Raw genomic sequence first — 27,842 nt, 5'->3', positions numbered from 1 at the left:
CAAAATGCAGACTTGATACTGATCTATAGATTTCCTGCTCCAAGCTGAGTAAAGCCTCAGAACAACGTGAAGCCAGGGTGAACACCTGGGGTTATACTAAAATAAGATCCTTCTGTAGATGTGTTAATATGGTAAACTGTTGCTGCTAATTTGATGGCAACAATTTGACTTTCTAAAATCTGTACAAGGTACTTGAAAACCAGGAGGGGGAGATAGTGCTTAACCAAACAGCCCTCCTGCACTTTTAGCAAGAACCACTAGAGTTTAGAGGGAACAGGAAAACTTCATGGGACAGATGAGCAAAACAGATTTGTCAGTTTAAGCGGCCATGCTGCACTGGAAGAATACTCCACAACACTGCTAGCTGTGCTGAGAGATGAGCTTAAAGAGAGTACGAGTCCCCCAAAAAGCTTTTAAGATGAACTTTCATCAGGTACTGTGCAATAAGCTCAAAAGCAGATTTTACTAAGAGCTTCTCCAGTAGCACATCATAAATGGTAAAAGACGAAAGAAACTTGAGCATCTTCCCTTTGAGCACGTATCATTCAAATTCAGATGCCAAAGGCTGAACTTTAGGAATTTTAGTGTTTTATGGAAAATCCAAAACAAGGCCTGGTTTAAAAAATTTATTTTACAAAAATTAAAACAAGTAGTATTTACAAGCATTTTAAATACCAGCTCTAAACCTCAACTCCTAATAATGGATTGTTTAAGCTTGTTTAAAATGCAAGACAAAGTCTTAAAATTTTAAGTTTGCAGTGTCCAAAAGGGTTTGTTTTGGTTTGGTTTTTGGTTGGGTGGTGGTTGTGTTTTTTTAAGAAATGTCATTAGAGAGCTGTTGAAAAAAAGATGCTATAGAATAGCTCATTTTTTAAAAAGTCACAATCCAAAGTTCTTCCATCCTCTAACTACTTTTCAGATGCTTATAATGAAGAGAAATGGAGTTTCAGTAAAGTTTTGTCTGTTGTTAAGCATATAGTAAAATTAGGGCCTGGAGAAGTGGGGAGAGAAGAGGAACAAATATTGATCCATCTGCTCAAGTACTTGTGTTGCAATGAGAAGAATAAAATATTTATGTTAAGCTGAAGAAGACTGAAGTCAAGAGTATTGGTCCAATCCCCTGTCAAAAGGTCCTCGAGCAAAGGTGAACTTTTAGGCTCTCTTAATCTGCAGAACAGGTTACTAATGCCCGTAAGAACTAAGCTGAGGCTCAGTATGGGTCAAACCTGTACCCTACAGAATTGGAAACCATGGAGAGCTGATCAAATCAGCTCCGGCAATATCCATTCCCATTGTTGTTAAAGCAAATCTCTTGAATATTTTTAGCTGCAAGGATCATTTTTAATGTCATCCGTTCCCAAACCTCTGCAGTGATCAAAGGGAGCAATTTCCACAGACTACACAAAGATAAAATAAGCAAAACATGAGGTGAAGCAGTCACCCTCACAACATGCAGAAGTTTTAAAATAAGCTTTATAAAGCACAATTTGCAAATTTGTGTGCATGTCTGTGTCCGTTTTCACTGGGTGTCCAGACCCTTAGCTCTACTGAATATTCTCCCATTAAGTCTTCCTTGCAGATTCTGTACAGTATAAAGAAGAAAAAAACAGAGGTATACACAGTAGGTCGTGTCTTTTGCCCTTGGTATTAAAAAGATGGCAAACCACAAATGCTGGCATTAGGAATCCAGTCAACTCTCTTCCAGGTTTCAAATGAAGATGCAGCTCTTCAGCAAAACTGCAGGCTGTATGCTGTAGATGCCTTTAGTTTGAGACACTATTAGGGAAAATGGCTGAGGACAGCAGCTGCCAATATGGTAACCGCCTTCTGCTGAGAGGTACCGTTTATCATGGCTGCATGTTGTTGATAATAGCCAAAATGCTCATTTTCTCTTGGGCCGAGTCCACATCTTCGTTTTGTTTCTGAGCCACTCCTGTGCCAAGGCCATACAGCCGCCCACAATACTTTGCATCATCAATTGTATCCTCAAAAAACAACTGCACATTAAAAAAAAAAAAAAAAAGGAAGAAACAGGTATTGTTTAGTTGTCCCTCTAAATCAGAAAGCACCCAATTTTAATTAAACAGCTCGTTTGAAGTCAGCCATCTCTTAAGATGCTGCATGTGAATTAAAATAAGCACATGAAAGAGGAGTAAACAGCAGAAGTCTGAGCCAATATCAACAATTCCTATTATTGGCAGTTTGAAGTGTGATGGCCACAAGGCTCAAAAAAAACCCCACACAACAAAACACCCCCAGTGGGCATGTTGACATTTATGGATAAGAACTGGAGAAAGAAGAACCGTAAAGAAGTACCTCTTTCATTCTGAAGAATGCCATTCCTGTGAGAAGAGAGTCTGATCCTGCCTGGTGTTGTCGTCCAATTCGCTGCAAATCCAGCTGATCTGCCACTTCTTGAAGGCCACCCTGCAATGACAAGAGAACACATTTCATTTTGGAAAATGCACCTCTTGCCCAAATTGCCATACTTCTCCAAAACATGAGGGCAAACCCTGGCTGCAATGAATTGATGCAGATTCCAGTACACACACACCAGCTGTGAGTGAAACACAGCGGTAAATACTGTTCAGGAATGCACAAATGGCTCAGATTTAGGTACCTTGCTTTCCTGCTGCAGATACTGGAGATGCCTGTGGGTACATTCATAGGTTACCAGTGCTGGGTCTTTCCCTCCCTTTCCTCAAACAAGGCTGTGATTCAGTAGATAAATTACTGTCAACCCTCAGAGCATCTAGCAGTTCATCAAGTCATGTATTAGTTCATGTAAGAAGAAATACTCCACCTTGCATAGGGAAGACAAGCATGCTGAATTATAGTCAGCCCCTGAAATTACTGATACACAAACCGGAGAGTTAAGGGAATGTCCCCGATGTAACACACATATGCAAGTCTGAAACTGGGCAGGCAGTGTCTGTTAGACACAAACTTACTGGTAGGTGCTCACGTGTGACCACTAGCTTTTATACGTGTTCCAGTTTTAAGATTTGATGTATGCACGAGTTCTGCCACTCAGCTTACTGTACATCTGCAGTGTTGATGCCCACCCATCACCCGCTTGCTGGCGAGATACAAGTACCTTGAGGTTTTTGCAGCTCTTCATTAAGTACTTTACATCATAGATAGATGGGAAGAAAAGGTTCAAGATATGGAAAAATTCATGTTCCTCTTCTGGTAACCTAGAATCCGTCAACAGCTTCACCATGTAGCCAAAGTCATAACCACTGAAAACAAAACCACACAGAAACCAGGTAAGCAGGCAACACCTACGCTTGGTCAGTACCAATATCTCATTTTTCGCAAGAGTTTCACATGCTGTATAGCTTTCAAACCTTAACATTTTCTGACATTCATAAAACTTCTCTGGATCAGAGCCAGAATTCATCCTGATCGTTTTTGTCAATGGAGGACTTCCGAATGTCCCTAGGTGCCTCTACTAACCTCCTGCAGAACAGTTAAGCCATCGGGAAGAACACAGTTTTCTTCCCAACGCTGCAAGTTTCTATAGCTATGGGCAATACAGAAAAGCAGGAAACCCTGTAAGTATCTGTTGCCACCACTTCCTACTCCCTCAAGTCCTTTCACTTGGCATGATATCAAGGAGCAAAGGCTTTGTAATCAAGTTGCTGGAAACGCTACAAGACAGACGTCTTAACTACACAGATTTCTTCCTCCATGTAAACACAAGATGGAAGTTGAGAACACACTGACATTGTAAGGCAGAAGAAAGAAAAACCTCACTTTACAACGCACACAAATTACTAAGTGTAAAAATCCCATTTCGGCTTGTTAATAACTTCTTCCATAAAGGAGGGCTGTAACAGCACAAGTATTTGGAAGCAATGCATACATGAAGTTCAGACCACAGTAAGTGCTAGTACAAAATAAAGTGCAGAGTGTCCTTCAACTTGGCCTTGGTGTCTTTAAGCTTATTAAAATAAACTGCAGCACTGCCAATTCTTCTCCTTAAAATCTCCATGGGCCAAAGCAGCAGTATTTCAGTCAAAAAGACATTTCTCACTTGGTAGTGCCAGTGACCACCTTGGACCTACCTGTGGAAGGACAGCCATTTCACACTGTCACTAAGGACGACTCCAGATGTCATCAGCAACTCGGCAAAATGCAGGGTATCAATCCCTTCTTCTTCATGCTTCTGGAACTGCAGCCCAGAGCTGGCAAGGAGGTCTATGGAATCCTGAGAGTACATGTCCTCCCTGCAGGAGAAAAGCAGCTTTGCACTCAAGGTACTAACAACTCAAGCTCATTGTAGAAAACCTCCCCCACACTGTATTTGAAATATTGGAGTGACCAGTAAGCTATCTCTGAGTTCCACATTTGTCTCCAGAAAATTCAAATGGAATCAGTTTTAATGCCACTCCTACAGCCTCCTACATCTGTAACAAGCTATTCTGTGATGGTCACTAGTTAATAATTCTGCTGCTAGTGCAAATTCCAAAGATTCCACCTCCATAGAACCAAATGACGTTTTTAAAAATGGCACTTCTGCAAGGTGAATGGAAGCACTACAGATGACAGCCAGAAGAAGAGGGGAGTTCTCCCTAACAGGAAGACATGCAACTCTAAAGCACTGAGCATCGTTCCTGTCTACGTTTTTCTTCTTCACCTCACAGCACGTACCACCTTCTCATCATCTCCTGTTCCATCTCTGAGAGTAAACAGAATTGCATAATGCTTGACTAAGGAAGGAGGACAGGGATGAGTGATGATATCCTTGGTGGAGAGCTGAGCAGGAACGTGACTTCTGACAACCTTCCTAGGTTGTTTCAATTGAGGGGGGAGGGTAAGGAAGGACATGACAATACATAGAGCAAAATTCATGCTAAATCTGGTGACTGAGTGAAATGAAGTGATCACACTGTGGAAAATCACTTCACTCTGACTTCAGTACTTTAAGAGACTCACAAATTTGTGGCAGCAAATATTGCAATGTCTGGGTTCGAGAACTGTATGATCTGCACATGGTAGCTCTGAATTTTTGTAACATTTTCCAATGACAGTTCCATAAAAGTACTGTTTGATTTCCAATAAACGTGTGGCTTTGCCAGCTAAACCCTCTCTTTATTTATGTCCATGCAGCTCTAACAGTAATTATGGTGAGCTTGTCTTCACAATTCCAGGGGAAGGGATGATGAAACTTGTTTCAACCGTAACCCAAGATATTGCAGTATGGAGGAGACAAGAACAACTGCCACATGTCATTGAACAAGATTCATTCTCCTGAACAGGTGTGACAATTACACTAATATTTTTTTTAGATCCCAGTTTATATTTTAACATGGACACAGACACCTGCATTTGCCAAAGGAAAGCATCACTCAGCAGAAAAGAACAGGCCATTACTCCCTCGCTCAAGAGACTCACGTGAGGTTGAATTTAAAGTTAAACTGCCAGGTGTTGATGCCGGACGGATATTCTCCTTTCTCATTTGTGAAAGTCAGGCCCAGCTGGATGATTTTCAGAAGGTCAACGTTACACCGCAGGAGCTGATACTGATAGTCTATGGAACTGCGGAATTCACCGATCGGCCTTACGACTACTCCAGGAAACTCTGTGTCCTAGGAGAGAAGAGTCAAGTCTTATTTCACCACTTACTCTCTCAGGAGTCATTATTATCACACTATTGGGCATCTATTCAGTTCCACATTTGCAGGTCTCAGCACTGCATTCTGTGAATTCTTCTGTAAAAATCAATTATTTTTTCTCCTTTTCCACATTGATACAGATTCAGACACTAAAAAAACAACACAATTTGTTAACTGTTGTATTCATTCATTTATTACAGGTATCCATTCTTGCAGTTTTGTTTTATTCCAAAACAAAAATGCTGTATAGTCATCTGATATGCACTGTTGTGTAAGTTAAACATCTCTCGCAAAGGACTAAATCTCACTTTCCCTAAATCTACTAAAATGGACTTTTTTTAACTTATTCGGTGTTCTTTCATGTTCTAAATACAAGTTAAATTAATCACTCTGACCGTCTCCATTTGATAGTCCAGACAGTGATAACCTTCACTGGTTTTGAGGAGCAGCCAATGCCTACATTAATGAAAACTACTGCCAAGCAAAACAGACCTTAACCACAGAGCAACCACTACTAGATGAAACACATTTCACTTGGCCAGTGATGGTGGGTTGTCCTTGCTGAAACCCAAACTTCCACACTATTTTTACTCTCACATGAGGTCACCTAACTTCTACTGCCTGGAGTGGACGCAAAAACTTCCATGCAGAATCCAGTGCTGTGCATCTGACAAAACTTCTCCCCTGCCCAAGACTTTTGTGTGTCGACTCTTGCAGCACAGCCACTAAAACGGGTCATAAGCACCATTTCAAGGAGATCAAACAGAAGCAAGAAAGCTCATTTCCCGTTGGCATATGATAACAAAAAAATCAATATATTAACTTACACAACTGCGTTCTACAACTGAAATACCACACGCTCTGCGGGGGCATGTGTTTATATGCCACACTTTTATTAAGGACTTCTCGTATCTTGAAGTTTAGTGTTCCTAAGCAAAGTTGGCATAAAACAGTATCATAACTAAACCCAGTTATTTATGTAACTAACTGGCTCCTGCCAAGCAGACACGGATTTGTAAGAGGAGGAGGAGACTCCTCCCACCTGGGAGAGATTCTGCTCTTCTTCAGCAAAGCTTTCTGAACACACTGTCATATCTACAGCCAGAATATTTTCCTTCCTCAAGAATCAACATCTGAGCTTTTTCAAAAGGAGGCAGCCTGGCTGACCAGTTGTCACTTGCAGGCCTTTTGTCCTACAGGACCATGGCATTTTCCACAACCGAACGGAGAAAGACATCCAAAGGACTAACACACTGGTGGAAAACTAAAGATTTAAACCCAGCTGTACATCCCACCTGTTTCAATTTTCTGTTGCACGAACCAATACATGATGAAGAGGTAAATACAGAATGAATTCAAGCTTTTAAGGTGGTCTCTCTCTTCCCCATCTTCCTTTCAATCTGTACTCGACACTATTTGTATTAAATTCTGGAAAAGCTTCTACTGAACTGCTGTCTCGTTTTTCACCACTTAACTTCCAGCTCAGTTCGAATGGGGATAGGAGGAAATAATTTCTCGCTCCAGAATCAACTTACTCCCCTACCCAAGAAATCCCTTGCCTAAGGCAATGAGGTCAAGTATAAAACATTTACCATTGCAATGTAGCTGTAACTTAGAACAATCTCTCGAATCTTCCTCATCTCTTCTTCCAGGTTGTTGGCCCATACTTCACAGATAACCTGGCTGTTCTCTGCAAGGGCTGCTGGCATCTTGCTGGGACCAGAGTAAAGGCAACGGATGTTGAGTTCAGATGACAGCGAAGAAGTGCAAGCTGTCTGATCTTATCAGTGTGCTGCGTGAAACAGATAAATAAATAATGCTTTGTGTGAAGAAAGATCGGCATATGAGAACGAATGCTCTGTTGGAGTAAGTCATGCTTCCATTTTAAGCTTCACATAGCCTATTTAAAGTTTACACCATTTTTTTTCTTGCTTTTAATCACTTCCTGAAAACAAATTAAACAAGAAGAAAGTCTAGAGCATACATTCAGGTTACTAGAGTGGATGCACAATTAACAGTTCCATTATTTACAAAAAGAGTCATGTTCCCTGTCTTTCTTCTTCTCCTGGCAGAAGCTCTGAAACTTCAGACGCACAAACACATTTAATACTGTTCAGCTACAGCTTTTAAAACACTAACCGAATGCTTTACAGACTACGGTTATGGACGGGCGCTTCTCTGATGGAACTCAGGAAACTCTCGAGTAAGACATTACAGCCTGTGCTAACGACGGCTCCAGCAGCGCTGCACCTGGCTCAAATCACCGGTTGTTCATCGTCTCCTGCAACAAGGCGGGCAGAGCGATCCCGGATTCCTGCGAGCAGGGCTCAGCGCTCAACCAACGGCCGGGCCCGGCGCGCCCCGTTACCCGCGGCTGCTGCAGGGACCTTCCTCCGCCCGCCGCGGGGTGCCCGCCCTCCCTCAGCCGCCGCCCAAGGCCCCGCGCCCTCACGGCCGGCCCCGCCGCCGCCGCCGCCAGCCCCGGGCCCCAGGAGCGCCGCCCCCCGCCCCGCCGCGGCCCCCTCAGGCGCAGGGTCCCGCCCCGCCCGCACCTGCTCGCCCGCCGCCGGGCCCCGCCGCTCGCTCTCGGGGCGCAGGCCGGCCCGGCCTCTCCAGCCCCGGCTCCCCCCCGCCACCGCTCCGCTCCGGCGCGCCCCATCGCCTTCCCCGCCCCCACGCTACCTGCCCGGAAGCCGGGGCCGGGCCGCTCGCCTCTGCGCAGGCGCGATGTGCGGCCTCCGGGAGGGGCGGGACTTCCGGGTTGCCGCTTTGCTCTCGCGAGAGAGATATGGCATAAGCCGCAGGAGCGCGCGCGGCGGTGTGGGGGGGGTAGGTTGCTGCGCGCGCTCGTCTCGCGGCCGCGCGCGCTCCCGCGGAGGGGCGGGGAAAGGAGGAGGGCGGGGGAGGCGCGGCGCCGCGCGGAGTGCGCCTGCGCGGAGCCGGCGGCCGTACGGCGAGCCGTCTCTCTGTGTGTCCGTCCCCCCCCCTTGCAGCTAATGGACTCGCCCGGCCCCCCTGCGCCGGGAGCGGCGGGCGAGTCCAAAGCCCGCAGGCGGGGGGAGGGATGAGGGATTGAGGTGCTCGTCTCTCCCGGAGAGAACAGGGGCCGCGCGGGGGTTGCTTTTGAAGGCCGCGAGGGCAAAGCGCTGCGGTGTTGTCCGTGTTGCTCGTGTATTGTAGCATGCAGCAAGCTCTCCAGCGCAGGGAGTTCTGCCTCCTCCAGGAGCTGGGAAGTCATTGTTCAAGCACCTGCGATGTCTGCAGGCTTAGGCTAGCTCCTCCTGTCCCGGCAGTGCTGCGTGAATTGCATGAGCAGCAGGAGTTGATCCAGTAAAGCAGCGTAACGTAACTTCGTGTGTAACAGCTGCCAACGCGTGCTCTGCTGCCTCGTGCTGGCAGCAGACAGGCAACTTACGTGGAAGCTTGTCTACTAGTAATTAAGCTTAGCTAGTATTTCCTTTTTTTCGGGCTGCCAACCTTCTGGACGGGGTTGCGTCTGTTATAAAATGCTGCAGAATCGTTATCTGCCTACCATTTGGGAGCCTGTCCACTCTCTGAGTGTCAGCTCTTTGCCTGCCGTTTTGGTACAAGTGTCTGGAAAAACAAATCTTGGATACCTTTTACACTTCAGACATAGTTCAGCATCTCTGGTTTAATGTTCGTACCTCAGCAGAACCATAACTTTTAGAAAAGGAGAGGTTTTTCCGAATACTGCTCTCCATCAAGTGACCTTGGTGCTGTCAGCATCTTGTCATGTCCCATTATTGAACGTTATTTTGATTCACAGTTTATCTTCCTAGATGATAGATAGCTACCATTTTGCCTTCTCAGCTCTGCAGTCTCTCGTCTTGCGTAATGTATATATTATGCAATATGCTAGATTGGCAGAAAATAGTCACCTTTCTTCCCATAGTCACTTGAGATTCGGATTTCATGCAAGAAAACATACATGGTTAGCAGGTAGATATGGCAGGTTAGGTTATAGCACTCTGTAAATGTAAGGTTAGAATTATTTTTATTTCCTAAACAGTTAAAATACATATTTTTCTTTCTCATAAACCCAACACTTGAAGGTATGTTCAATCTAAGGAAAAAGGGAGGATGTGTCTTCTCAGGACATGAAAAATGTGTGTGCCTTGCTACTCTAATAAAAAATGTATTGCAGGAAATAATCACTTGTGATAAATTGTGCTTGTAAAAAAAAAAAGCTATTCAAGGATGCTTACAAGCACTGGTGGTAAGAGCTGGAAACGTTTTGCTCAAGAAGGTCACAATTTGTTTTTTCAATCGTGGCTAATTTTCATCATGGCTAATAAAGATGATGAAGAGCTAGAAAAGACACTCTGCCCTTTAAAAAAGTGCCACAGTTCTCATATTTGGAAGTTACCAAACTTTCTTCCAGGTTCAGCACTCCGCAGCAGGTTCTTGAAGAGACCTCAAATCCTCTACATGGCTCTGTGAAGACCACAGTAACGAAACAGTTTGTGTGTGCAGGTCTACTACATCATAAGGTGGAAGAAAGGGCTTTAGCTCAACATTTTCACACTAATCAGCTTGAGTTGCATGTTCTGGATCGTACCCTGTGCATTTCCTTTAGAGGTTAGTAACAGCACCACAAATGGTAGAAAACTTACTCATGGAAGTCTACAAACATGAATTGAGAGTTAAAAGTTGCAACTATTGCTGAACGTGTTTGAACCATAACAGCAAGGCCATCAGTTTCATTTCCCTAACCCTTCCGTTGCTCCATGGATGCTTCCAAAGCGCGCTGCCGCAGTACTAGGTGGTGGCACAGGCATGCCCAGGCAGATAGCAATCCAGTTCAGAACATGGGGGGTTAGTGATTAGGGGAGGTGTGCTAAGTTCAGATTCCCCTTTGACATTACAGGAACTATCAGCGTGGGTTTGAACAGTCTTGAAAGATAAGTCAAAGTTTTTCTCCTTCTAATGTTTTTTTCAAACAGTGAAACAAACAGTGGGTATTAGAAAAACTGTGGAGAGTGAACAAAGAGAAGTTATTTTAGGAAGCGCCTGATCAAAAAGCCTTTCTCCTGAGAGGAAATCGGACTTCTGCATGCCTCACACAAGATTGAACTAACGTTGGAGGGTTTGTGGTGAAGACGCCAGTGCAGGGCACAGGCTGGCCAACAGACAGAAGCAGCAGCTTTTCAATTACTCCCAACCTGTGCTAGACACAGACCTGCAGCAGAAGGTGAATTACATTTACATCCTTATGACTAATATGCTGAGCTGCCTCTTCCTATTGGGTGTAAATATTTCACAGATAACCCGTGTCAGAATTGAACAGGTTAAAAAGAAACACCGAGGTCTTCGAAATTCACTGGCTTACTACCTGCTTTTGGCTATTGGATGGACAGTCCTGCCAGTGCAAGCTCAACTCCAAATAAAGATCAGCTCAGGACAACGTTCATATGGCAATCCTCTCTTGAAATGCCAGTTTCCACTTCCTCCTCTGCACGTGTGTAAATAGTTTGAAGGAATTGCATTCCTCCCTGTTGAGTCTTCTGTCTCTGATAAATAGCAATTAGTAGCAACAGCTAAGAATTAAAAATTCTTTCCCCATTAGGGAATTGTTAAGGATTAGTCAAGAGAAGGTGTCAAAACAATAACACAGTCTTAAATCTGAAATGAAGCAACAGCGAATGTTTACTGCACTAAGAGGACAAACAGCTTGAGGTTGGGAGGAGAGTTCTGGGAATGCTCTCATTCTAGAAAAAAAAGTTAATGCATGAAACTACAGATGTAGAGGTAGGTACAAGAAACGAGGCACAGACAACGAGGCACCACCGTTATTCATGCTTGCCAGTCTCTCTGCAGCTTTGCCTGCTGCTTGAGATGTTGCTTACCAAATAAAAGTGTGTGTTGCTTCACCTGTGAATGGCCATCCAAGGCTAACTGTGAGGCAGAGGTGAATCTCTGTGATATTCCTTCACTTTCCTCGTGGAAAAATAAATCTGGAAAGGTGTGGCAAGTAACAACCTTAATTCTCAGAGCTTAGTTCTTAATAGGGCACTGTATATTAGGTAAGTAACATAGATCGGGGCCACATCTGTGAGCTCAAGTACATTCTAACCTATTTGCATCTTGTCCTTACAGATGGAGCCAATACCTGTAACTGGTTGAGGACACTATGTAGCAACAGTGTTGGTGTAATTTATAGATTTAGTGTGACACAATGAAAACTGGACTTGTATTTTTTTTTTCCAAATTCCACAGTAACCCCTACTGCTTTTAACAAATACACCTTTGACCCCTTTGGTTGCACTGGCACTAGCTATTTTGTGCTCCAAGTATGAGTTTGTGCGTTATAAAAACTACTTATCTTGACGGTGTAGGTGGCTTTTTTATTCTGATACAGCCACTAACTCTTGATGAAAAACTCTTACCTGCAGAGATGTATTCCAAATGCTTAACTGAGTGACAGCATGCGCACATGCACAGGGAACACTGCCAGAACTAACAGTGACATGGCACTGGTTTCACATGACTTGTCTGGGAGGGGACAGCCAGCTCCTGCTTGGAAACACACCCCCCTCGCCTTTGCCTAAACCCTTAATAAAGTTTCCACAGCAGTAACAAAAGGCAAGGAGTTGAATTCTGGGCTCTGAGTAGACATAAAGGACCTCTCCTAGGCTACCATCAGCAGGAGGTGAGCAAGGAATGGGCAGCCAGAGTTCAGGGGTGTATACGATAGAAACTTTGAGGAAGTAATTAAAAGGCAATGACGTGTCTATTTAAAGTATGATTGTAAGCTTTTCTAGGAACTGTGATTACCTTCAGATCTGTGCAGTGCTTGGCACAGTACGACATCTGCCAAACACGAAGTCTAGTCCTGTGTCTGCCCACATAGCGTAGCTGATATGCAACTTTTTGGGTGACCAGGTAAGTTGTCCTTACGTTTTCCTTTCCATACTTCTAGATAGTCATAGCCTTTTTTCTTTCAGGTGCAGTTGTTTCCCACTGTCTGTGTACTATAAACTTTACTTCCAGTAAAGTAAGGTCTACAACAGAAGATCCAAGCAGGAGGGAAAAAGGAATATCAAGCAACTGTGGTAGGCAGCCAGTCCCTGGCAGCAGACGTACCCTGGTACTGGGCTGCACCTGCCAGCAGCAGGACTGGCTGGCTGGTGTCGGAAGAAGGATGCTGTGCAATACAGTACTGGGTACAGCACAAGGAGAAGCAGGCACTCGTGCAGCCTCAGCTTGGGACTGTCAGGGCAACAGAAATGTAAGGGGACAGCTGAGATGGAACAGAAATAGTAATGTAAATGTTAAAACAAATGTAAAAAATACGGCAGTTCTTTCCTTTTCAGACTATGTTGAACGTTTCAAAACATTACTTAGACAAACTAGCTTTTTCTGATACCTGAAGTGGAAAGTTCAGTGAAAAGACATCTTTGGCTTGAACAGTTGTTGGACAAATGATGAAGTACATGAAAATGAAAATAATAATAATAAAAAAATGTATTATTATTCTTTATTGGCTAGTGTATATTTCCCCTTTAACATCAAGAGATTGATCGGGAAAACAATTACTTTTACTTGAGAATTTGTGTTAACTAGTTTGAAATAACTGAAAAGAAACTTTTTTTTTTTTTAAACAGCACCAGTTCTAGCTAATAGTTGGAAATAGCTGCAGGCAGCTGAGGTCTTCACTGGTAGATTCGAGGCTGTATAACATGCCAACATGAGATCAGTGCCAAGCTGTTTGAATGGCTTTTTTGTTTGCCGAAACAGCCATGGTTACTCGAATGCTTTTTTAATGTATTCGGTGTATTCCAAATCAGAAGAGACGTTATCCAACAAAAAAGAGTAGGTAATGAGATGTTGATGAAAAGCTAATCCATCAAAATTTATCTTGTTTTAATGTAAATAATGTAAAATTTTATCCTGTAAATGTGACTTAATAAAGGTAGTGTACTGAGATTCTGGGGAGAGGGAGTGTAAGCAGACATGGCCCTACTGTTTCAAACTGGAAGCCTTTGTCCATGCAAAACTTCTATCATAGTTTGATTGTTTGAAAAGGACTACTAGAAATGTGATTATTATTTTAATGGTTCCTAAACTCACAGAATATGAAGCTCAATCAAGCAATGGCTCTTTCTCATCCTAAAAACTCAAAGCAGAATCACACTTTCTACTGTGCTCTGCTCTTTAGCTCTCCACATGCAAAGATTCAGCAGGACTTGTCTCAGCACTGCTGTATGGAGGAACCATTCAGGAGCATCACCTTTCCAGCAAGCAGCTAATAGTAACTGAGATAGAGAGGCAGACATAAAAGGGCTAAGATCTAACGTTGTCTACTACAAGGTCACCACAGTAGAATAATCTCTTCAACCACAGAAAACTATGGCCAACACTATTTACTGTACTGTCCCAGCAGAATAATTTCTTGTTGCTGTTTTCAGCTCCCTACTGGGTGGTTGTAGAGAGGACAGGGATGTGCACAGAAAAAGGGCAAGAGATACAAGTTCTAGCACAGTAAATTCTGATTAGATAATAAGGGGAAAAAAGTATTACAGTGAAGTAGTCAAATACTGGAACAGTTTTCCCAGAGAAGCTGTGCAATCTCCTTCCATGTGGATAGTCAAAACTCAGCTGTTCAAGGCTCTGAACAACTTGCTAAGAAAGCTGGAATGCAGTAAAGCTTCCAAAAGGAATGAATTATTGAAGCTTGACATACTTCAAGCCTCAGTAGCCTTTTCTTGGAGACAGTGGGCGCACCTGCACTGAGAAGACCTGTGTGACAAGGTGGGCATACCGCACATGTAACATAAAATGCAGCATTGTGATCAGGTCTTTTGCACATGAAGAAAGACCAATCTGTCCTGTGGCAAGTTATTTACCCTGTTCTGTTCAGGCTAGCAGGTTATTTGTAGTTGCTGCGTACAGGTATTCTTCATCAGATATGATAGAGTTCGACTATATTTTTTACAATAAGGTTGTGATTGGCAAACTTGATATATTGGAGAAAAAAAATACGGAAGATCTCAAAGACTGGCTGTAGTAGCTCACAAAGTCTAATAATGAGGAGCTCTAGATCTAGGGAATTACAAGAAGTCTCAGGACACTGTGACTTCCTTAACACATTCTCATTTTAAGCAATAACACCTTAGGACACCTCTTGCACTACTTTTTTTGTCCAATGGAGACAAAGTTAACCTGTTTTTTTTGTTGTTTTTTTTTTTTGAAGGCTGCTACCAAAAGTCCAAAAGTTAGCATTTCCCATAGGAGTATATACAACCCCAGTGTCAAAATAGAGGATTGGGAGTTTGGGCTCATGGTTTCAAGTTTCAAATCACTTTTGCCTGATTTTTTTTTTCTTCTCAGAACCGTTCAACATCAATTTCTTCCACTACAATATGTAGTTTGGTGGACTGGCCTTGTCTTTTTCTATCCATGAGTAAGCAGGAACCCAAGCAGGAGGAAAGTGTCCAGTTTTTCTGTCTCATACCCCGACCTGCATACTAACATGTAACGTAGGGAAAGAGTTGTATTTGTAAGAATGTACCTGTAAAGCTATTATGTCAAAGATAAAGTATTACTTCCTGACTAATATGGGGACTTCTTTTTCACAGTGTATTCCTCCTTTCTGAAGCACTGCAAGAGTACTCCCAAGAGGCTTGCTAGCATCATAAAGGTAATAGAATATCATCTCTCTAATGAATAATTTTCCAACTGTTTTTCTTTGTACCTTAGAGAGGTGCCCTTCTATCTTCTTTGTACTTTCCTTTCTACCTTAGGTAAGAGTTTGCCTGTGCTTGAACATTCCTCTGTGTATGAAAAGCAAAATGGATTAAATTCTGCAATCTTCAGTAGTCTGCCCTTGTTTTATTAGAATTCATGTGTTTGTTCTTAAAGATTGGGTGAAACCAAGAAAAGATAAGGAATCTTTTGTTAGCTTTTGCTGATTATTATTTATGGTAAGAGTGCAGCAATATAAAAACTGCTACGCAATAATCCCTAGGACAGTCACAGCACATCCTGAAATACAGAGATCCTTCCATAGCCATGGACAGCAGTGAAGCCCCAGCACCTGCTTAAACCTTGGGTTTGATTTTTTATATATATATTTTTTTTTTTTTTTCACCAAAACTGGTAACAAATGGTCAAGTCAGAGCCAAACACAAGGAGATTTATTACAAGGTGGCCACCCACCCATCTATTTAGACTTTAAACCCTCAAAATGGACCATAGTGGGACTTGAAGCAGATGATTTTTTTCACTTACCATGTTCTTAAGCAGTAACTGACAGTTCCTGTGCCACGTGAGCAAAGGCTGCGTGTGGCTCTACTGTGTTAATTCTTCATGGCACAAAGTCACGTTGCTGTAGTCAGATTTTTGGTTTCATCCTTGTTAGTTTAACAGCATGGCATCGTTACGGAAGAGCACGTCCCATATCATCATTTCCTTGAAGTCTGTGAAGGGCTGGAGTTCCTACTGAGTGCAATGTATTCCTGGGCCGGATCAAGAGAAGCAGCTGTGTCACAACACACCATTGCCACGATCAAAAGCTTTGGTTTTGGCTGTTCCCCCGTTTTAATTTGTTACCCTTGCATGTCTGCTAGTCTTCTGGGACAATACTAACTCACCAGGAAATAAGGGGATTTTTCATTTCAGGAACCCCACGTTGCTCCATGGCCAACATGAAGGAGGGAACATGACAAGACAAAGCAGAGTGTAAATATTTTACAGTTTTGCAACTGAGCTCAAAGTCGAGGCGATTTGCTATTGTCAGCAGTGTATTCTTCCTCTCTATAGCTGTACAAGGTTCACTTACTCATATGACCTCTTATTTCAGATGAGAAGAGGCTCTGGATATTCCACCACGGCTGAGCAGCAGAAGCAGGTAAAGGCCCATGGTCATCTTTTAAAGAAGGAATTATGCAGGTGTCTTGGAATGCTGGATGTGTTGAATCATCTTCTGAGAGGTGACAGACACATCCATGCTCTCATCACTTTAGCACAACTAGGAGCTCATTTCTTATCACTACAGCAACATTTTCCCAGTATTTTTTCCCTTCCAGTGGACTGCAGCTGTGGCACCAAGTGGTAAAAGGTCTGTTATCTTTGCTCGTGTGGCAAGAGACCACAACACTTGACTGTAGCCAGAAACTGTGCCAGCTAACTGGGCCCAGTTCTCAAAGTGGTTCTGGTAAACAGTACATTTCCCAGCTGTGCCCCAGTCTCTTTACCTTGCAGGCAGCAGCCCTCTTCTGCACTTAAGGAATTTGCCAATTTGTACAAGCCTTTTAAGGGCAAGATCTCAAGCGATCCATGGATCAGAGTTTGGAAACTACTGTGCTGGAGATGTTGGCATGAAGAGAAACAGGGTGTTAGCACTTGGACTTGATAAACAAGATTAATTTTTTCCCCCCCCCATGTAAACTACTCTGCTTCTACAGCTCATGTAATTATACTGTGGGATTTATTCACATAATCACTTCATCACACGCAATAAAAACACAGCCTCAAAACAAGGCAGTTTCTAGCCAAAGGGCTTTTAAAATAGTTTAAGTGCTGAGCTTTGGCTACTCTCTGTCCTGTCTCAAAGCAGGACATACACAGTGTCTGACTGAGTTCTGCTGGAAGATGCTAAAGAATCTGAAATACTGTTTGGTCTAACTGAAATTCTGACCCTTGTAAGACATCGGAGTTTTTCTTTGGTATGTTCATTCTTCATCCCAGGAGAAACGGAGATTTATAGCATATGATTCTGTTAAAAAGCTCTAAGCTTTTTATAGCTTTTGAAGCCTTTTTTCTAAAGAATATGTAGATAGTGTTCCAGGGTCTAAAGATTAAGAAAGTCTTATGTCAGCATACGTGAGGCATAATACGGATGCCACTGAAAGTATGAAAGTGCTAAGAGAGCAAATCTCCAGCCCAGAATCCAGCATACACTATCTGAAGCTGGAATACAGGGCTTTGGCCAGCCCTGCCCTTGTAGTTCAGTGCATCCAGTGATAATGCTGGCAATAGATTGCATTGCTTCTGATACAACCCTATAGGGTTCACAGACATCAAGCTATAGGGCAAGAGTCCTGTAAATTACCTCCTCCCCAGTTGCTAATTTGATTTAAAAAATAGATGACAGAAGCAAATGTTTGTTTGTTTTAACAAGGAATGTTTCAGTGCTATGAACAAAGTTCTGTCCTGAGACAGATAAATATTTGCTGACAAGCCCTGGGCGATGTTTAACATTCTATAGCTCTTATAGAATCTTAAAGAAGCTTTTAGCACTGAAAGCTGTGTAGAGAGGATTCCTCCATGTTGCATTACACTAAACACACCTGCATTTGACATTGATCAGCAAGCTGTCTGTCTTGTTTGTCCTCTCTGACAGGAGAAAAGCAGGACAGCAACTATGAATCATGCTGTTTTCACTCCAGTCTGTTTTCACAGCACGCCACCACAGTTAAAAAACAGGAAGGGCCGAGTGAAAAACAAGACACTAGCTAGTTATTACACAATATTATTTTAGAATTGCATTGATTATTTTTTAATCATTTATCCTGCAGATAAATGTAATGCATATACCACAATTAAAGCCCAAATTAAGATTTCTGAACTCCAGAAAAAATTCCAATTTGGGCTACTAAAAAGACAGGTAGTTAATTAAATATTTGTCATATATTTGATAAACAACTTGGTTTTGAATATTTAAATACTCAAATATATTGAATACTACTTTTTGAGTACAGTTATTTCTGGAACGAAGAGGTCACATTGGTAATTTTCTGACTCTCTTGCAGTTGCTTTGTGTAGTTAAAATCCTTAGTGTGATAAAAGTCGTGCTGACATCACAGGTGCCCTTATGCTGTACACAGGAATATTTCTCTAGTAGATAACATCTCCATGACTGAGAGCAGGGATTTAAAAGACTTTATACTTTTGAGAAGTTGAGTATTTTGGCTCCTTGTTACTGAGCAGTTGTTCTATACAGATGGCACATGGTACCTACTAGACAAGTTGTACTCTCAGTACTAGAGCTCAGTTGTACCTGTGATGGCCTAAAGGAACAGCAAAGTGAATTATGCAAGGGAAGGTAATATCCTGTATTAAACCTCTGTTCTACTTGGGGAAAAAAAAGGCAAGCTTCTGGGCACGTGAGCCTGACTTCAGAATCGGTCTTCAAAGCAAAGAGGAAAGTTGAGAGGAGTGGTTCTGGATTATCTGGAGCTGTTAATCAGATCATCTGAGCACAACAGTTCTTGACTGTGTGGGAAGAAAGCACACTGCATACTGGGAGGGAGAATATACTGGTAGGGTGAAGAAGGTGTTGAGATAGAACACCATTCCTTGCCTTCAGGTCTTCCGTGCTTGCTGCTCTGAGTTATCCAGAAGCCCTTATAATACAGTCCTCCAGGTACCAAGAAGCATGCCCAATACAAATGGGGGGGGGGGGGGGGGGGGGGGGGGAGGGGAATAAAATAATAATAAAAAAAAAAAATCAGTGGTCCTTTCTCTCCCTTTTGTTACTCCAGAGAAGAAATTCCATGTCACTGACACTTCAGGTGACATGGCAGATGATGTGTGTGTACTCCCCCCCTCCATTACACACAATATCCCATAACAGGTTTGTTATTATGTTCTTTAGAGCATTTGTAAAACAACATGGGCCATCATAGGACTGCCTTGGCCTCCTGCATTTCAAATACAGAAAATACTAGTGTAGGATACAGCAGCACATGCTTACTCTTGCTCCTTGCTCACAGGAAGAGAAGCTCTGGGATGCCATGAAGATCACTGCCCGTGTCCTCGGTACTGGCCTGCTAATCTTCACTGCCTTAGTGAACTCTGTTTCTTGGTAAGATTGTTCAAACAAAGGGGCTTGAGGAGAAACTTTCCTGTGGAGAGGGAGAAGGCGGATCATGAAAAGATGGGCAACCAAGAACATTTTATTCCCACAGGTACGTGCAGAACATCTGGGACACTTCAGGCCATTTCTGGCAAACAACATGGCTAAAGTTCTATTACCTGTTTGAGGGAAACGAGTGGACAATCTTCCTCCTTGGTGAGTTACTCAGGTTAACAATTCTCTGCTGTAGGAGGAACTATCCGTGTGTTACATCTAAACGGGGGACATGGACATACCTTCCCAGGCACACTCATCCTCTCACTGAAAAAGCACACGTAGGCTTCAAAGCCAGCCACAGCTGATGTAGTGTGGCTGAGCTACCTTTGGACTGGTTCCTCATTAGAGCACCTATACAGATTGAAAAGTTGATCTTTTTGCTGCTGCTGAAATGGCTTCTCTTTGAAAACACACTCTTTGCTCCTGTGAAAACTGAATGACTCTGTAGAACTAATTACTGGAAATCAAAGTAAAAGTAATACATTTTACTCTTGCTGTAGAAGCTGTAAAACTCTTCTCTGCCTATGCTTAACAGCTGGTGAAAAGGCCTGGCAGGGCCAGTGTTCAAAGGTCCCAGAGATCAACTTGAACTTGTGCAACTTATCCACCCACCAAAGAGATCCCTCGGCCTCCCAGAAAAACTCTTTTCTTAGCCTCAGTTGTGGCAAGTTTCAGCCTACAAGACACTTGTCTACTCTAACCTCCTCCCCATTCCCTAGGTCTTACCAGGGTGTCAGAACCTACCCATATTCGATTTTAAAGCCTCTCAGGGCAGGGGTTATGCACCTGGCACATCTGGGTCCCAGCAAGGTCCTCTGGATACTGTGCCACTGTATTTCATTTCTGATTTAGCCATGGCTCTCAATTTATTCACGCATCTCTGCCCTTTCCTTACGCCACAGGGGCTGCATTGGTGCCTAGCCTTGCTTTCTGGTGCTTCAATGGAATCCTTATGGTGGCTGATGTAACAGGAAAGCCAACTTTCATTACTCGCTATCGCATTCAGCTGGGCAAGAATGATCCTGTAAGTATTTCTCACTCTGCCTCTTCTGCTGGCTAAACACTTAGAGTAGGATAGGTTCCTATTCCATAGGTTGGAAGACACCCTGAAGATCGAGTCCAACCGTTAACCCAACACTGCCAAGTCCACCACTAAACTATGTCCCAAAGCACCACATCTACACCTCTTTTAAATACCTCCAGGGATGGTGACTCAACCACTTCCCTGGGCAGCCTGGTCCAATGCTTCACAACGCTTTCAGTGAAGAATTTTTTCCAAATATCCAATCTAAACCTGCCCTGGTACAACTCGAGGCCATTTACTCTTGTCTTATCACTTGTTACTTGGGAAAGGAGACCAACACCCACTTCCTGTGGGGAGAAGAACCTGTTAGGCATTTCTTTTGCAAGTAGGTAGGATTCAAGGAGAATCAAGCTGAGTCTTGTACATCCACCGCAGAGAGGAAGGCAGTTCTTGTGTTTAGGCTACTAATCAGATCTGAATGGATGGCTTGTGAAAAAGTTGATTCCAAAACTAACACAGAAACAGCCTACAAATCTTAAAGGTCTTTATCCTCCAACTCAAAGCCACATTGCTTCTTATTTAGCCTCAAGTCCTGACTTCTCTTTTACAGGTGGACACAAAGAAATTGCGCCAAGCCATCTACACAGCGCTGTGCAATCAGTTCTTTGTCTCCTTGCCCATGCTTGTGCCCATGTTCTACATCATGAAATGGTGGGGCAACACCTTTAGCAAGGAATTACCCACCTTCCACTGGTTTCTTGTGGAGCTAAGCGTCTTCACCTTAATAGAGGAAATTCTCTTTTATTATACACACAGGTGAGCTGAACACAGGAACTGGTTTTCACTAATGTCTTTAAGTGTATACCCATCTCCTGCAACAGCAATGGTCCTAGTCTCTCCTCTTCCACCAATCTTGTATTTATATTGTAAGACTTACAGGTCCTGGAATCCACTCTTACAACACGAGGCTTGGGTGCTGCAATGCTGCTAGTAACTCTAGTAATTTTAACCATTTAACTCTAGTTGTGCTTACAAAGATAGAGAAGCTTAGAGGCTAAGAAAAAAACAATCAGCTTCACACAAAAGCTGTAACCCAACACTACTCAAAAAGAGGAGAACAAAACTGACTATCCTGAAAGAAAAAAAGCTCAAGAGGTCAGTGACTGATCTCCCGTTCACTTGTAGGGCACCTACGAAACTGCCTGGCTGACACTGCAGACTTTCTAAGCACTGATACCAACATCAAAGGAAAAACCTAAGGCAAGGAAGAAAAAAGCCTGCAAGGCTGTGCAGAAGCAAGCACAGCATTCTCAGAACTTTGTAGGTTTCCCTTTTGGACAAATGCACACACAAAAAAACCAAAAAAAATTTCTTAAGGGCCTGCAGAACCTAAAATTCTGCCTCTAATAGTTTCCAGTAGGTAAAGTCAGAACAGTGAAAATATAGTGAGTCTTCCCCTTACAGGTACTCCCAGTCATTCAGGGACTTTGATTTATGGGATTTATCTGACTTAAGTTTAACATCAGTCTTTAGACACATACATTAAGTGAGGCCTCTGTGTTAAAGAAAAAGAGGGAGGCCAAGAGTCGTACACTCTTATTCCCAGCTGCTCTAAAATCTTCATTTTGAAGAAGAAGCATGAGCAAGTCCTCAGCACAAATTGTATGTTAGGTTACTCTACATTCCCTTCTTATGGAGCTCAAAACCTACATTTCTCTGTTTTCTCTTCTTCCCAGGCTTGTTCACCTCCCGCTCCTGTATAAGCACATTCACAAGAAGCACCACGAATGGACAGCCCCCATCGGCGTGGTCTCCATTTATGCTCACCCAGTAGAACACATAGTAAGTGGATTCTCCTCCCATGGTCACCCTCCAGTTGCTGCACAGAGTGTCATTTCCACGAGATGAGGAGGAGGAGGAGTAAGAAGAAAAGCAAACACACTCTTAGTCTCGTTTCTTAGGGGGAGAAAGCTTAGCTGCATTGCCAGGAAGCCCAGTTGTAGAAGGGTTGCAGTGCCTGTTTGTACTGGACTCCACTAGCTTTAAGATTGAGCACAGACCCAAGGGACTCCAACGGATAAGGAACTGAGTGAATGGAGCTTCCTTGAGCACAGAGAGGGCTGGCAGCACAGATGGTGCTTTCTGCACGAGATGTGACACTTACGCAGCCTGAGTTACTGCATGGACTCAGAATTCTGTCAGGATTTTCGTGTTGCTGGCTGGGATCAGTGTTTGCAGGAGCGTCCCCCAGCACTGCTCCAGCTGAGACTACTCACGACAACACATCCCACTTTCAGAAGATTCCACTTACAAGCGCTGTTTCCTGTGAACAATAGTCCTGGCCTGCAGCACCAGCTCTGTGAGTCTCCCTGACAGTCTCTGGGCAGCAGAATGACTCCATATATTCCAGAGCCCAGCTGGTGCAGTGAGCTGGGTCTGGGCAGCGACAGCCAGTTGTGCCACTGGTAGGACACAATGAAGTGATGCAGCCGGGATCATCACATCGCTGCCTTTGACTGCAGGTCCCAGGCCAGCACCCTGTGACAGCTGGGCTTCCAAGAGCAGCTTCAGCGTTACTCAGAGTTTAAGCTGAAATTCAAACCTGACTCCAGGGTGATTCACTGGAATCATGCTGCCCTCATGCCCCCAGTTTGATCCCACGTCTAACCTTCTACTACACGCTTAGGGAGCTTGAGCTGTGACTATGTTTTGCAGTGAGTAAAACCCAGTTAGCTCAGAGTAAATTATTTCTTTAATGACTATGTAATTTCAGTAAGGCGTTTGCAGAGGGATCTTCCCTTTATGCTGTTTGCACAAAACTAATGTGATTTATCGCCCAGGTGAAACAATTAATTTCCTAGAGGAGAGACTGCTTGTTGTAGACCAAGTAATGAAGTAGAGTTTGTTTCTCGTTTCTAGCTCTCCAACACACTGCCTGTCATGACGGGCCCGATGATCATGGGATCTCATATCGTTTCAATCACAGCGTGGTTCTCCCTTGCTTTCATAGCAACAAGCATCTCGCACTGCGGCTACCACCTGCCCTTCCTACCGTCACCGGAGTTCCACGACTTCCACCACCTCAAGTATGTCTGGGCACTGCTCAGCTTCCCCTTCCCATCCTACCTGTGCCATGGCACTGCTGATGGGCAAAGCTCCTTTCTGAGGGTCGAGTGGGTTTGCATAACCCACGTACAAGCAGAGCAGCTTATCCAGTTCACCCGATAGCAGGCTGAATGGTGTCAGTTCTTAAAGCAGTTAAAGAGAGATCAGGATTTCAGAGGACTCCAGCCCACTGCCCACACACAGACACCTCACTGGCATCTACCCTCCTCCATCAGCTGCCTTGGAAACTTTCTCCAAAGTACAGACACCGCAGCTGAGGCTGGGCCTTCCAAATTTCCTAAGATTACGTGGGAGGAAAGCACGTAGTGTCTGAAGCAGCAGGTATCACCTGGACTTTCCCCAGTGCAAGCACAGGGTCAGAGACGGTTCTCTGCAAGGCTCTTCCTAGAAGTTTAGCAGACACTGCATGTGATCTACAATAAAAACAGAGCAAGGGCAAGTCTCACAGCTGAAGTAAATTTGCAGGGAGCCTCCCTGTTTGTCCCTCTCCCATATGCTGGGATTATTAACACTGATCAGATAACACCTTGCCCAAACAATCGCAATTAAACCTTCCTGGCAGAGATTCCCAGCCTCTTACACTGGAGAGAGCAAAGTTTCAGCAGGGTGTTCAGGGATACATACCACAGTAGTGGAAGAAGCGTTCCTATCTCCCAGATGGGCCCTAAATTCATAGACGGACTCCCTGGAACAGTTTGCCTCTCCTGCAGAAACAGCCGATGTGGCAGTGCTATCGCCACTCAAATGCTGGGCAACACTCGTGCCACGGGGCCAGTTCTCCTTATCAGTCAGTTCCTCTGAACCTCAGTAACTTCCAGTGATGTTTATTCTCCGTTTGGTTTCCAGGTTCAACCAGTGCTACGGAGTCCTGGGAGTGCTGGATTATCTGCACGGAACGGATACAGTGTTCAGACAAACCAAAGCCTACGAGAGACACAGGGTCCTCCTCAGCCTCACCCCGCTCTCAGAAAGCATCCCCGAGGCACCCAAGAGGGCAGAGTGACCCCAGCAGCCTGCGGCTGTTGCAGAGCCCAGTGACTAGCGGAGCGAGAGACAATTATTTATGCCAAATAGTATTTTAATCGGGAAAGAAGTTATTGTTCACACATAGCAAAACCCGAAGTTGAACATAAACATGCTACTTGAAATGACTGCACTTTTGCTGCTGTTACTTTCTACTCAAGGCACAAACCCCACCTGCTCTAGAAAGCTATTTTTAAACGGAGTTTAGAGAGTGATTTGTTTAATTACTTGCATTTCCTTGGTTCTAGCTGCCTGTGCCTAAGGCAGACGTGTTCTGGGCCAGGAGGCTTTGGGGAGTTCCTGGGAAGTTCCCATTATTAAAGTTGTAACACTTCAGTTTCACATGCCATGCTTTGGCCTCCTTCAGCAGCATTCTATAGAAATACCAGCAAGATGACTATAGCTACATATGATAGGGTTAAAACCACTATTTTTCTGAGACTCAGAACACCTGGGATATGGGATGCAGCCCCACAGAAAGCCAGTGGGGCCACAGCTGTAAAAACCCTCTCCCCTGCACATGCAACACATGCCCAACTTCCCCCAAGGGAGTTTTCCACATGCGAGAGGTCAGTATGGGTCCAAATTAAGGGCTGCCACATCCTCATCTCTGCTCCACAGACCAATGTCCACAAACATAAAGTGAGTTTCCCCCACATGGGACAGGGAAGCAGGGCTGGGAGCTGATGTGCTACATGGCAGCAGCTCTGGTACGTCACCTTCTCCTGCTGAGCCTCCTCTTGCCCCCACATGCCAAAAGGGGGCACAAACCAAAACAAGCGGCTATGTACAACGATAAACTATGGAAAGGGACTTTCCAAGGAGAGCCATCCCCACTGTCCCGAGCTGCATGGAGACCAGTGAAACCCTCTAAAAAAGAACCCAACAAAAAGCACCCATACCTTTATCAACATCCATAAGTACCTACACAACCAATCTCAAGACATGCTACGAATTTTCTCCAGAATCTTTTCAAGTCTCAATCCTGTCTGGACGCCTGACACAAAAATGACAGCTGCCTCTCACCATTGCTAGACCCAAATCCTAAGAGGACACGCAGGGCTGACCTGCGCTGCACTTACCTGCTCTCAGGCCAGCTCCACCTGTGGAAGCCAACTCTCTTCCCCACCCTCCTCCAGTCCTTACAACCACACAGGGAAGAACCCAGCCCGTTCATCCACCCACAGCCCCCTGGGAGGGCAAGTCAGCAAAACAGAAAACCCAAGCTGCATTGTCTTTTGAAGTTTTTATTTTTATACATTTTTTTTTGTATTAAAAAGGAAAAAGCATAATTACCACAAATTACAAAGGACTAAAGCATTACTAGAATAATGAATCACATCAGCCTAGAAAGCAGATACTCTGAATAATATTAATGTTATAATACAAGCTCTCATTCAAGTATTTTACATTTTCTCTTTTCCTTTTATATGTGATGATGATCCTAGCACATGGGTCAAAGATTATGTTCTATCGACAGAAGATGGATCATGTACAGCGGGCCATATTAACAAGATTTTCCTCCCAAGTGATACATGGACTGTGATGAGTCATTTTAAGTTTGTCTCTACGATAAATGCAGCTGAAGAAGGTTGCACACACTTTCTAGTTTCAGGAAACAGAAGGCTGAGGTTGGGACACACAGGGTTTGAGAAGGGCCAGCACATCGAACCACCACCCTTTTTGCTCCAGGCGAGAGAGCAGAGGGCCACCCTCGCCAGGGTGCAGCTCAGCAGGGGATTCCGAGCCGCAGATCCCAAGGCTTCCGACTCAGTGGGACCACGACAGACTGGGAGGGGACGAGGGGGAGCAGGGCTGCACCAGGGAGGCTGGAGGAACCAAGTGGTGCCAAGCCCCCCCTCCCGCAAGGGGCACCACCGGCACCAGCCACCCCTTGCGCGGGGCTGACACCAGGACCCCGAGCTGCAGGGGGACGGCGCGGGGGTCCCGGGGCTGACCCCAGCATGCTGCGCACGCCACAGGGGCCTGGCTGGAGCCCAGGGTGCTCCCTGCTCCTCTGGAGCTTCCCACCGACAGGATGTGCTTGTCACAGATACATCGGTCCTATGTTCAAGTGTCTGCAGAAAGTGAAACTGTAAACTACTCATGGAAACGCTGCCCTCCAGCCACCCGCTCCACACCACCGAGATGAACATTTTCTTTAAAAAAAAAAAGTAATTCATCTATTACCTGTATTGGAAACTTAACCAAAAACCCAAAAAAGAGTCAGTGAGGCATTTAACATCAAGTGTAGCAACCCTCTCTTAAAAGAGCCTAGCATCCATTTCAAAACAGTGACAAAGTGACATAACCAGTCTCAGAGGAGACAGGAGAAAATAAGCATTGCAAACATAGCTTGCTACATTTACAGTTTTTTCTCTTTTTTTTCCTTTTGATAAAATAACTGGAAAGGCATTAACAGCTAGAAGGCCCCCTCTGCACTGCCATGCTGAGCATGTACAGACACGTGGCAGGACACTGAGGTTGACACATCATTTTGTTACAGTACAGTCGACCAGTCCCAAGCAAGATGAGCAGTTGCCAAAACTTGGGGGACCCCAGGGCTCAGTGCCAAGCCGCCATCGGGGGTGCGAGGGGGGCAGCAGGAAGAGGGACAGACAGGCGAATGGAGCAGCAGGATTACTTTTTAAAATTTTTTTTCCCCCCTCAAATGAGCACGGCAAAGCAACAAAGCCTCCTCTGAAACACACCTTCCATCTCCACTCCTGACCATTCCAGAGCTCTGTACCCGTTGCAACCACCTGCATCCCAAAGACAGGCTGACACGCAGGACCACGGCAAGGAGCCCCGGCTGCTGCAGCCTGGGACCTCCTGAGAAGAGAGGCAAGATGGAGAGTGCTCCCCCTGCTCTGCCTGCGGACTCTGTGGCCTCCCCCAGCCTTTCCGAAAGCAGCCGGTGGCTGGGCGCCAGCACCGCACGGTCCTCGCGAGCTGCGACGCAGACCAGCAGCGCTCACGGGAGCACGCATGCCCGACCACTCAAACCACTCAAAATAAAAAAAAGCACAAAAAATGATTGTGGTGAAGCATTCAAGCCCAAAGCAAGGCCAAACCCTCTCCTCAGCAGGAGGGCAAGAGCTTCCTCAAAAACAAAACCCCTCTGGACACCTGTCCCGTTGTCCGGTGGTGGATGGAGCCGGGTGGTGCCTTC

The 27,842-nt window shown here is 44.5% G+C and overlaps 2 protein-coding genes across 2 annotated transcripts; one reads left to right on the top strand and one right to left on the bottom strand.

Moving 5' to 3' along the window:
- Positions 1–1,830: 1,830 nt before the first annotated feature.
- CNOT8 (CCR4-NOT transcription complex subunit 8) lies at positions 1,831–8,332 on the bottom strand. The gene is made up of 7 exons (XM_086621721.1): positions 8,304–8,332; positions 7,214–7,413; positions 5,401–5,594; positions 4,071–4,232; positions 3,098–3,242; positions 2,317–2,427; positions 1,831–1,997 (listed from the first exon to the last, which is right to left on the bottom strand). Exons 2-7 carry the CDS (start codon positions 7,328–7,330, stop codon positions 1,848–1,850), a joined length of 879 nt encoding a protein of 292 aa, XP_086477847.1. The 5' UTR covers positions 7,331–7,413; positions 8,304–8,332; the 3' UTR covers positions 1,831–1,847.
- Positions 8,333–12,503: 4,171 nt separating this feature from the next.
- Positions 12,504–24,738, top strand: FAXDC2 (fatty acid hydroxylase domain containing 2). Its single transcript, XM_009983499.2, has 10 exons — positions 12,504–12,524; positions 15,221–15,282; positions 16,444–16,491; positions 19,358–19,449; positions 19,553–19,656; positions 20,400–20,521; positions 21,132–21,337; positions 22,258–22,363; positions 23,441–23,607; positions 24,494–24,738. The coding sequence occupies exons 3-10, from the start codon at positions 16,444–16,446 to the stop codon at positions 24,648–24,650; spliced, it is 1,002 nt and encodes a 333-aa protein (XP_009981801.1). The 5' UTR covers positions 12,504–12,524; positions 15,221–15,282; the 3' UTR covers positions 24,651–24,738.
- The last annotated feature ends 3,104 nt before the right edge of the window (positions 24,739–27,842 follow it).

Source organism: Tauraco erythrolophus, chromosome 16, assembly GCF_009769465.1.
Source record: "Tauraco erythrolophus isolate bTauEry1 chromosome 16, bTauEry1.pri, whole genome shotgun sequence".
Classification (NCBI taxonomy): Eukaryota; Metazoa; Chordata; class Aves; order Musophagiformes; family Musophagidae; genus Tauraco; species Tauraco erythrolophus.
This window is presented reverse-complemented; position numbering and strand designations above follow the sequence as displayed.

What these genes read in the sequence shown, in the direction of transcription:
- CNOT8 (XM_086621721.1), bottom strand. Translation starts at nt 7,330, where the DNA reads ATGCCAGCAGCCCTTGCAGAGAACAGCCAGGTTATCTGTGAAGTATGG. An exon ending in AACTTTAAATTCAACCTCAC is followed by an intron (nt 4,233 to 5,400) that starts GTGAGTCTCTTG and finishes TTTCTCCTGCAG; the next exon opens with GGAGGACATGTACTCTCAGG. An exon ending in AGAGCTGCAAAAACCTCAAG is followed by an intron (nt 2,428 to 3,097) that starts GTACTTGTATCT and finishes TTGTCATTGCAG; the next exon opens with GGTGGCCTTCAAGAAGTGGC.
- FAXDC2 (XM_009983499.2), top strand. Translation starts at nt 16,444, where the DNA reads ATGAGAAGAGGCTCTGGATATTCCACCACGGCTGAGCAGCAGAAGCAG. An exon ending in TTAGTGAACTCTGTTTCTTG is followed by an intron (nt 19,450 to 19,552) that starts GTAAGATTGTTC and finishes TTATTCCCACAG; the next exon opens with GTACGTGCAGAACATCTGGG. An exon ending in CTCTTTTATTATACACACAG is followed by an intron (nt 21,338 to 22,257) that starts GTGAGCTGAACA and finishes TCTTCTTCCCAG; the next exon opens with GCTTGTTCACCTCCCGCTCC.